The 11,840-nt window shown below is 45.4% G+C and overlaps 1 protein-coding gene across 1 annotated transcript in view; it reads right to left on the reverse strand.

Moving 5' to 3' along the window:
* LOC122930351 (zinc finger protein 271-like) overlaps window positions 1–11,112 on the reverse strand; it is a 43,672-nt gene extending 32,560 nt beyond the window's left edge. Inside the window, exons 1-2 of the mRNA XM_044283654.1 lie at window positions 11,070–11,112; window positions 9,255–10,219 (exon numbers count right to left, since the gene is read on the reverse strand). Coding sequence (XP_044139589.1) covers window positions 9,255–10,202 — 948 coding nt within the window. The 5' untranslated portion in view covers window positions 10,203–10,219; window positions 11,070–11,112. The remainder of the gene's footprint in view (window positions 1–9,254; window positions 10,220–11,069) is intronic.
* Window positions 11,113–11,840: the final 728 nt, after the last annotated feature.

Here is an 11,840-nt window from a genome sequence, read left to right on the forward strand (position 1 = left end):
CCAATAAGCATATTGAGGTATATATATGGCAGTACAGGTCTTATAATGGGTATTACAATCATATAAGTATCCCCCCTGTCCACATTATACATACGGTAAACTTAAGTTTTATAACCTGCTCCAACGGTCTTCAATCTGCCCAAGGGGCGGCGTTTCACCTCTCTTGCGCCCAGCCAGCCTCCCCCAACTGCCGATTTGAAGCGCCGCCCAGCTCATGAATATTCAGTTTGCTGGGCGGCTTCTGCGGTCCCCGCTCTGAAGCGCTGCGCTTAACAGTGCCCGGCGCATGCGCCGGATCTTGTGAAGTCCGGTACAGTAAGCGCCGCACAGCTCATCAATATTCACTTTGCTGGGCGGCGCTTACTGTCCCCGACTTCACAAGATCCGGCGCATGCGCAGGGCACTGTTCAGCGCAGCGCTTCAGAGCGGGGACCGCAGAAGCCGCCCAGCAAACTGAATATTCATGAGCTGGGCGGCGCTTCAAAGCGGCAGTTGGGGGAGGCTGGCTGGGCGCAAGAGAGGTGAAACGCCGCCCCTTGGGCAGATTGAAGACCGTTGGAGCAGGTTATAAAACTTAAGTTTACCGTATGTATAATGTGGACAGGGGGGATACTTATATGATTGTAATACCCATTATAAGACCTGTACTGCCATATATATACCTCAATATGCTTATTGGCCCTGTCAGTGTCCCTTTAAGAAGTGCTTCCAAGACCGCCCCAATCTTGATTCAGCCGGATCAGAAGAGACATTTTGTGGTTGAAGTTGATGCTTCTGAGGATGGAGTGGGGGCGGTTCTTTCTCAGGGATCGCCTAAGCTCACCAATCTAAGACCCTGTGCTTTTTTTCCCTGTAAATTTTCTTCTTTGGAGAGGAATTATGACATTGGGAATCGTGAATTACTTGCCATTAAGTGGGCATTTGAGGAGTGGAGACACTTTTTGGAGGGGGCCAAACACTGTGTCACGGTTCTCACTGATCATAAAAATCTATTGTTCCTTGAGTCCGCTAAACGTCTCAATCCTAGACAAGCCAGGTGGGCTTTGGTTTTACTAGGTATAACTTCTCTATCACTTTCAGACCATGAAGTAAGAATGTTAAGTCTGATGCCTTATCTCGAAGTTTTCGTGCCTTCCAACCTCCTGACATGCCTCCTGAACCCATCTATCCGGCTAACATCATCATAGCATCGGTGTCTGCTGACCTCTCTTCGGAGATCAAATCTGTACAAAATCTCGCTCCTGCACGAACACCCGCAGATAAGTTATTTGTTCCTGGCCATTTCCGTCTCCGACTTCTGGGTGAGTGCCATGATTCTGTGCTCTGTGGTCATCCTGGTGTTGAAGCTACTAAGGAATTGGTATCTAGAACCTTCTGGTGGCCTACATTATTTAGGGACATCAGTTCGTATGTGTCTGCCTGCGAGATATGTGCAAGGTCCAAAACTCCTAGAACCCATCCTGCGGGTGAGTTGCTACCACTACCTATTCCGAGTAGACATTGGTCACACATCTCTATGGATTTTATCACTGACTTTCCGCCCTCCGAAGGAAAGTCGGCAATATGGGTAGTGGTAGACAGATTCAGAAATATGGTACATTTTGTTCCTCTAAGTAAACTCCCTAGTGCCAAGACTTTGGCTTCCTTGTTTATCGATCACATTGTTCGGTATCATGGAATTCCTGAGAATATTGTCTCTGACAGTGGTGTCCAATTTGTTTCCATATTCTGGCAAGCCTAATGAAATTTCATTGATCTTTTCGTCGGCCTTTCATCCCGAGACTAATGGGCAGACAGAATGCTTGACCATTCAGTGCTCGGCTTCTGTGTCTGAGCGGGTCATGTGACGCTGGCCACGTCACATGACCTTAGCCTTTCACTATTTATAGAGGCATCCTGCTGGCCACAGGTTGCCTGCGATTTTGGTCCTGTGCCTATTGCTACTACTCAGTACTTCTGCTACTCTGGATTTTGACTCTTGACTTTTGTTCCTAACCCAACTTCGCCTGCCCTTGTGTACTGACGTAACCTCCAGGTTTGACCCTTGGCTTGTACTCTGACCTGTCCTTGATATTCCTTGTGTACTGAAGTGACATCCTGTTTTGACCCTAGGTGTTTTTGTTAACTGTCATTGCTACCCCTGTTCATCTACGTTAGTGTTGATCTCTGGCATTTCAGTATTGCTTCTGACACTTTACGTGACTTCGGATCCATCTGCGGGGTTCCCTCCTACTGCCTCTGCCTGTCTATATTTTGTCTCTGTCTGCTCTGCCTTTCTGCACTTATAGAGGTTAGGGACCATTGCCCAGTTACGCCCCGTCGCCTAGGACGGATAGTTTAAGAAGGTAGGGACAGAGGCGTGGAAGGCAGCTAGTGGGTGCACTACTCTTCACCTCTCCCTAGTGCATGACAGTTTAATGCAATACTACCAAACACCCCGAGATTTGTTCATAGTTTGGCAGAGCAAGGGTTCATATCCGTCATTTTATTTATTGAATGTCTGTATATAATCAGTTGATATATAGCTTTCATATTTAAGCAGAATTGGCATATTTAGCATTGGTTTACTAGAGAGCGTTGGTAAATTTGTGGTGTGTCAGCAATTTGGGTACTACACTACATTGTATATAAATTACTGTATAATAAGTCATTTATATTTTTCATAGACGCTGGTACCGTATTTTTACTAATTGCACAAAATAATTAGGTTTTCAATCAAATTTTTTTTTAAGGGGTTTATATGTCCCCCTTGGATCAAAAGTCTCAAGGATAATTTTTTTCCCTTTGATCCTTTCTTTGATATAAGTGCCCTGTGAAAAAGCCAGAGAGCGAAACGGTCGTCGGGTTGTTCCCCCTGGGCCAGGTTGGTTGTTGCATTTTTATGTATGGTATATGCTTTTAATGCTGCTTTTGTGACCGTCGGTGCCCCAACTGTGCTGCATAACATTCATGCTCCAGGATCTCCTAAGTCTCCCAGATTGGCACTTTCCACCTGGGACGTGATTCCGTTTCTACTGAGGTGACCCAACTTGGAGTTTCCTTGATACAGTGTTATGTTTGCTGACATAACTTTGGATATATTCATTGTCATCATTTTTTGATGTGATCTTTTTTGGTTGCAGCATGCCGTTGGGGCTCCCGATTTAACACATGAGCAGTGGCAACTATTATGCACTGTTACATATACCGGCCTTAGGGGGAATCTTTTCATCCACACTTGTCTGTATTTCCCTCCTGGGTTTTAATAAATTTTGTATTGTATTTTTTGCATAAATGTTCAATAAAGTAATTTGCATAAACATTAGCGCTGGCGCGTTGTGCATTTATAGGGGTTTATGAATTTGTGGCCGTGCGGTGCACATTTTGGCTGGCGACAGCCACTTTTTTGGAGTTAATCCCCGACATAACTGGAGGCACTGCTGAGATCGAGTTAATTCTTTAATTATTTGTGCAAATAGAAACACGTCTCAGATGCTCTACTGTCTGAGCCATCCAGGGTTGTTCAAAGTAAAAGCAGTTTTAAAGAGTAGACTAACCTGGCATCTGGGTGCTCAGACCTTTTTCTCCTGCCTGGGGATTAAGGAACCACGGGCAGGTTGGGGGACCGTGAGGCTTTCAAACCTACCGCTTTGACAACAAGTAGTATCTGGATCGGCTGAAGCAAGAGGTTTTGGGTCACTGCATCTTCTTGAGGTTTCCACATCAGTGAAAGTCTGGCCAGAGGCTATTTGCTGGGTGAAATACATCAGAACAGCGAAATGGAAGTGAAATTACTGTCACAAACACCAGCAGAATATTGATAAATGCACTGAGATCAACTGCCTTACCTCAATAAGTAGAGGACACTCCAGTAGAGATGGCCTTCCGAATCGCCCGGCAGTCATTTCACGGCAAACTTTGCTCGTTCGCTGTTCACCGAACAGGCGAACATATGGCGATGTCTGCCGGTGCCATATTCTTTGCATTGTGCAGAACTTTGACCCATGACACATCCATCAGGTGGGACAGGACAGCCAATTGAGACATTTCAGCACATGGAAATACCACCTACCATATAAATAAACCCAATCTGGCCGCCATTTTACATTACGTTTTTTGCCAGTGTAGAGAGAGGTTGCCGTGTGGAGCAGGGACAGACTGTTAGAGAGTATAGAGACACCAAACGCTAGCTAATAGGGCCACAAAAGTCCTTTTAAGGACTGATACAGGTGTGCTATCGATAGGTGTGACATACTGAGGGGTGTGATATACTTATAATATACTTTCTAACATAGAGAGTATATTATAGTGCATTTGTATTGTGCAGTAATTGTGTGCAGTTCTGCTGCGATACTGCAGCTATACAGAGGGACAAACGCTATTGGAACAACTTGCAACTGGTGTGATATACCATACTAGTGTCCCCCAAAAAAATCTGATAAAGGCAGGGGTGCGATATACCTAGAATATAATTTCTATATGGTGCATTTGCAGCTATACAGAGGGACAAACGCTATTGGAACAACTAATTGCAACTGGTGTGATATACCAGTTGCCCCCCCAAAAAACTGATTAAGGGGTTCTATATAACTGCTTCCACAAATACTGCTTTTCTATAGGGACTTTGTCACAGGGTCGGGCAGGTGCACCAGGCCGGAGCCTAAGTGGGGAGTTGGAGAAGGTGCGTACGATTAGGTCAATGGATGCACCAGAGTTGGTTGAGTGGCTCACTCAGATCTTCCGCTTATGCACCCTCCTCATCCTCTGTATCTGCACCCTACCCACCCTCTGCTGTGTGCACCCCCAAAGACACCACCACCACCATAGCCCCTTCACTCGAGTCCGAGGAATTATTTTCCCATCAATTCTCAGACCTTACCGATGCGCAGCCATTCTTGGCATCGGATGAGGAAGAGGAGGTAGCAGCGGCCGCCACCCAGCGGTCTGACAACAGTACCCAGATCAGCCCAAGGAAAGTGGTCCCAGCTGTTGCTACCTACTCCGAGATCTTTAATGTCAGTGTTGGTGAAGGTGACGATGATAACGTGTCGATAGACATCACGTGGGTGCCCACAAGAGAGGAAGAGGAGGAAAGTTCAGAAGGAGAGACAGAGCAGCAGATTGTGAGGAGAAGCAGGCAGAACTCGCAGTGCACAGGAGGCAAAAAGCAGACTGCAAATGTATCTGGGACGAGACATCCACCATGCACGATCACATCTTGCGCTCCCAGGATGCCGGCACATGGCTCAGCAGTGTGGGCTTTTTTTTAACGTGTCAGTTGCTGATAATAGTGTTGCCATCTGCAGCCTGTGCCATCAACGCATAAGTCGCTGTAAGCCCAACACTCACCTAGGGACGACCGCCTTAAGAAGGCACCTGGCCTCCCATCATCAAGCCCAGTGGGAGCAACGCCATTGGAATCCACAAAGCCACACTCCTAATGCTCCATATCCTGCCTCCTCTCTCCTCACATTTGTCCTCCACCTTCCACTGTGCCGTCGTCCCGTTCATCTGGCACAAGGCAGGCTTCCGTGGCCTAAATGTTCGAGTGTAAAAAAATGATGACGCTGGATAATCCTCTTGCCCAACGGCTGACGACTGGCTTGTCGGAACTGCTAGCCTGCCAACTGCTGCCATATAAATTGGTGGACTCAGTGGCCATTGGCACACCGCAATGGAAGGTCCCCGGAAGGAAATATTTCTCCCAGAAGGGCATCCCTGAACTATATGGCCACGTTCAGCGGCAAGTTAATATATCTCTGGCACACTGTGTCGGTGCTTACACACATCTGACCACAGACACGTGGTCTAGCAAACGCGGGCAGGGAAGGTACATAACTTTTACTGCCCACTGGGAGAAACTTCTGACTGCCGTCAAGCATGTAACCTGTGGCACCCGTGTGGATTTGGCGTTACCGCCACAGATATCATGCAGGCTGCCTCTTCTTCTCCTACTCCATCCTCTGTCTCCCCCTCGTCCGACTCCTCCTTTTCCACTTCTACCGTCTCTTCTGCTGTGCCCCCCAAAACCTATTCGACGTGCCAGGTGAGGTGTTGCCATGCTGTGCTGTGGCTGTTGTGCCTGGAAGCCAAGAGCCACATCGGTCCTGCACTCCTTTCAGCTCTGCAGTCACAGGCCGATCAGTGGTTAACCTCACTCAATTTGACAGTTGGTAAAGTGGTGTGCGACCACGGTGCCAATCTGCTGAGCGCGCAAAATGACACATGTGCATGGCACATATCCTGAACTAAGTAGTGCAGCGATTCGTTGCCAAATACTCCGGGGTCCAGGATGTCTTGCGGCAGACCAGGAAAATCTCTGGCCATTTTAGAAGATCTTACACGGCCATGGCTCGTCTAGCTGATGTTCAGCAGCGACACCACTTGCCCGTCAGTCGTCTGATTTGTGACAACTACCTGTACGAACTCTGCGGCAGGACAGGTTCTGGGAAGCTTCTTTTTTTTTTCACCTCGACAGTGGCTGCTCATGCACGACGCATGCAGACTTCTGCGGGCGTTTGATGAGATCACCAAACTGGTCAGTCGCAGCCAGGGAGCTATCAGTGACATCGTACCTTATGCCTTCTTTCTGGAGCTTGCATTGCGTTGTGTCATTGATCAAGCTGTCGAGGAGCAGGAAGATGAGGGAGTCGCAATGCTGAATGAATTCCCAGGGGGGGCTACTCCATCTGAGACAAGTCAGCAAGAGGAGTCAGAGGAGGATGGTGCCTGGGGGGAGAGGAGGAGGAGCAAGTAAGCCAGGCCTGGCCACTACATGGTAAACAGCTGTGAATTAGGAGTGCCTGTTTCCAGCGCTGGAACTTCTGAAAACAGCTGATCAGCAGGAGTGCCAGACCGCTGCCCATTTGATACTGTTGACTTATCCTAAGCTCCTCAATAAGCAAATCCCAGGAAACCTCCTTCAAGAGACAGTATTAGATATAAATTGTAAAATAACTTTTTTAAAGCCTGTTTGTACAGAAGTTGCAATTTTTGTGTAGGCATCATTTTATGCAACATTTGTGACTTTCTGTGGGTTTCTAACACTGTCAACCCTTTTATAAAAAGCAGGTGGGGCTTAACAAAAGGGGCATGCCCTCCATAGCCCTTAGCTGGTGTAGTATTGGATTTTTGGGGGCACACAGACCTCTAGAAGATATTCCATAGTTCATATAAGACTGGAGTATAGAATGCCTCCAGTGCCTGGGAATTAACATCCTGTTGAGGAAGGGTTGAGGGGACATGTAACCACTGCAGCCAATCACTGGCCATAGTGGTAAAATGTCACCTGTGTGGCACGTGACTCAGGGACATAATGAGTGGGTGACATCACTACTACAGGCAGCGATTTGGCTGCAGTGGTCATGTGCCCCTCCCACCTTTCCCTCAAAAGGATGATGATTCTCAGAGACCTAGGACCTGCAGAGTTAGCAATGGAACCAGGATGCAGTGACACGGACAAGGTAAATATGAACCCTACTGTGGGTCTGGCAGCTCTGAAGGGGTCTATTAAAAAGTTTAAAGATGAGAAACCCCTTTAAAATACAGTCTAGTGAATTGAAAATAGCATTGTTCTGCAATGACATCCTGGTTATTCCTGAGAAGATCCCCGTAGCCCAAAACTAAAAGTGCAACTGGTGAAATTCTTGGGTCTAGAGAGGACATTCTTGGAACCACAGAAAGAAACAAAAGTTATTTCATAAATGAAACTCTTTATTGTTAAACATTCATGAAGGACACTTCAGGGCGATGCTACATAACATTATGTGCAATACAATGAAAACAGCAGAGTTCTTTTATTATGATTTCAGACATAACTGAAATGTGGGGTCCACCTCTGGGATCTGCACCTATCTTTAGAATGGAAGGGGGGGGGGGGCTGATCTTGTCCTATTGGCCACTATATCAAAGATCCAAGCTGCAAGATCTGGTCTGGTTTAAAAAAAACTGCCAAAGTTCCTGCCCTACTGTTTCTGGAATGTCCATGAAATTGAATGGAAGTTATGGGCTATACTAATTTTTTATTACATCCAGATCCAGATACTGGTTTGAAAACTGCAGACTGCTAATAAAAACCCGAATTCAGTGTTTAGTACACTGCAGACAGAAGATGGAAGCCGGCTCATGTATCTCCCCGATGCACTCGCTAACTAATCAGCCACTGGAGACATAGGGGAGAGAAGCACTGCCACTGCTCACCGCAGCCAGTGTGAATATAGTTGGGGACAAACACTGCGACAGACCACAGGGACAGATATGTGTACAGCCATGCCCAGATCCAGCAGCAGCAGCCAAAACAGATTGCTGAACATGATGGAAGATTATTCAACCAGTGCACCGACCAGATGCAAATCAGCAAACTGATAGACACCAACTGAACAACCAGGTTTAGTTGTACCTGTGCTGTGCCCTTTCCTCAGCACATACCCCGACCTCATGGCCTTCTGAGTAGACAGAGTGGACGAGCCGCAGGAATACCGTACTGCTGCAGCTTCTACTGCCACCAACTGCTAAACCAACACAACCGCAAATCTCCTGCCCTGTCTGTCTGATTTCATACTGTACTGCTGCGCTTACTACTGCCACCAATGCCACTACTGCTACCCCTACGCAGGCGCAAATCTTCTGCCTCCTTGTTTGTCAGATTTCATACTGTACTGCTGCAGTTACTACTGCCACCATTGCCACTACTGCTACTCCTACATAGCCGCAAATCTCCTGCCTTGTGTGTCATGTTTTATACTGTACATCTGCCACTGAAACTACTACTACACCTGCTGCTATTACTACTACTCCCTGCACAGCTGCGGATCTCCTACTTTGTCAGGATAATATTGTACTGCTCCCATTTCTACTACCCCCACACAGATGCACATCTCCTGCCTTGTCCGTCAGGTTCAGTACAATACTGCTGCTGCTCCCCAAAAAGTGAGCATTCTTGTTCAGAACAAGCCATTGCTTCTGACACCACCCTGAGTGTAAACACTGCCAGACATCCACCCCATTAGAGAGATGTTTTGGATGATTTTTTATATTTTAAAAAGCATAACAAAGCCAAAAGTGCAATGTGTTGTCAAACAGTTTGCTTATTACCACCGGCCACCATCTGTTTATCCATATCTATATATTTCACTGCCACTTTAAGATTGCCAATGCTGCCTTGACGTTAAAGCCCTACAAGACTTCAGAATGTAATTCACAATTTATTAGGGCAATCTGAGCACTGTCACTTTGGTTTGAATTTATTTGTACCCAAATGGAATCGGCTGATTTCAGAAATTTGTTCCTGCGTGACTTCTCTGATGTGTAACAAGAACTGTTTTTTGTGCAAAACATTTCCCACATTCTGAACATGAATAAGGCTTCTCTCCTGTGTGACTTCTCTCATGCTTAACAAGATCAGTTTTTTGTGTAAAACATTTCCCACATTCTGAACATGAATATGGCTTCTCTCCTGTGTGAATTCTTTTATGTGTAAGAAGACCTGATGTATATGCAAAACATTTCCCACATTCTGAACATGAATATGGCTTCTCTCCTGTGTGAAATCTGTGATGTGTAACAAGTTCTGATTTCCGTGTAAAACATTTCCCACATTCTGAACACAAATATGGCTTCTCTCCTGTGTGACTTTTCTCATGCCTAACAATATCTGATTTTTGTGCAAAACATTTCCCACATTCTGGACATGAATATGGCTTATTTCCTGTGTGAAATCTCTGATGTGTAACAAGATTAGTTTTTTGTGTAAAACATTTCCCACATTCTGAACACGAAAACGGCTTCTCTCCTGTGTGATTTCTCTCATGCCTAACAAGATGTGATTTTTGTGTAAAAGATTTCCCACATTGTGAACATGAATATGGTTTCTCTCCTGTGTGATTTATCTTATGTCTAACAAGACTTGATTTATCTTTAAAACATTTCCCACATTCTGAACATGAATATGGCTTCTCTCCTGTGTGATTTCTCTCATGTCTAACAAGATGTTTTTTATCTGTAAAGCACTCTCCACATTCTGAACAGGAGTATGGCTTCTCCCCGGTGCAAATTCTTCTATATGTAGACAGACTTGATCTTTTTGTGAACTCTTTACCACAGTCAAACATTTCACCCTCTTTCTGGTCAAGAGAAGGTTCCTCATGATTAGGAAGATTATATGACAGATCTGTACTGTGAAGTCCTGGATGTACATTAATATTTTCTCCTGAAGAGCGCTGCATATCTTCATCTTCTACTGCTAAAATAAAAAATTACATTTGTGGTGTTTTTAATAATCTAGAGTAGACAAATTTATAGATTTCCTATTAGGCTGGAAGTGTATCCAGCAGGAACTAGAGATATATAGTAAGTCATGTATTTTCAAGACACTTCTGGCTTTGGTTCAAAAATCAGCACCAAAACTGAATGTGTGATTCCAGCCATTTAAAGTTTTATATAACACAAAGTTCAGGATTCTGGTCTACATCTAATTTTATTACCCAAATCTAGCTAAAAATCGTTAAAAAACCCAACAAGCCTGTCTTTTGACAACATATTTGACATTTCTATGCCAAGTGGGCATCACACTAATACAATAAGTTGACGTAACAGGATCTATCACGACATTCCTGATCACAAACTGCATTCACTATTAAATCAATCTCTTAGACCTTATGGACATTGTGGTTTTACTAGTAAAATACATACTATAATGCCCACCTATGGATTACCTGACAAGCTCTTTTTAATGTACCTCCTCCTCTGCTGCTGATATCTGACACTGCAAAACCATTTTACCATTATGAAAAAAAAAATAAAAATCCATACATCTTTGCAAAGCCTCAATGCACAATGACAGTACACGAAGGTCACTGGCGCCATGTAATTCCTGCATGAGGTACATATAACTCATGATATCACAGACACAAAAGCTGTGCCTGCATTATCCCCGGTGATAACTGTCAGCTGGATAAGGGGAACACTACATGATGTGATAGGGACATCTCAAATCAAAGAGCAGCGCAGCAGCCGGTGATCAGATTCTCCTCCTGCCCAGAAGGCACCAAGGGCAGAATCTGAAGTCACTTTCTCCATTCATGATTCCATACCTGTGGTGACATCTCCTGGAATGTCCTCCTCCTCACTCCTACACGGGGGATCGCCCATCATCCTCTCTTCTTCATCCTCCACTTTAATATCAGTCAGATCTTCCCCCTGATTTGTCATCTGTAACAATTCAGTACAATACAGCAGACAGGTGGGAAATTAACAGATCCACATGAGAGACCCCCACAATCTATGACCCTTCTATGACTGCAGGACCCCCCTATATAGATGTGTATAGGACTCAGCTCCATCTACCTGAGGATTCTCTGGGACCTTCTCCTCTGGACAGTCCTGGGAATACAGAGGACGGGGACATCTCTCTGGTGGATTTCTCCTCCTGGATCCATCTGTGGAGACACAAGCACACAGTGACTGAATACATGGCCTCCTGTAGATCTGTCTATAGATCAGACACTTCTCTCAGCTCCTTCACTTCTAGGTTTATATATCGGGGGGAAATAACAATATTCTGTCTCTCACCACCTGTGCCGAGGTCTCAGCACCTAGCAGGCCACAGGCCCAAAGTATCCTCTGGTCTATGAGAGCAAATGTCGGGCAGTGGGCCGATGGCTCCTTTTCCACAATAGTACATTTTAAGAATGAGCATACAGATATATATGGCTGGGGGGAGTGAATCCTTTTATGAGCCTTCTACAGCACCAGAGGACACCTCTGCTTTTGAGGTAAATTTCAATAAGATAGAATCCACATCAAAGTACAAGGCTCACTAATGACTAGTGCACGGAGGAGAAGACTATCTGGTCTGATCTCAC

This window comes from Bufo gargarizans, chromosome 1, assembly GCF_014858855.1.
Source record: "Bufo gargarizans isolate SCDJY-AF-19 chromosome 1, ASM1485885v1, whole genome shotgun sequence".
Lineage (NCBI taxonomy): Eukaryota > Metazoa > Chordata > Amphibia > Anura > Bufonidae > Bufo > Bufo gargarizans.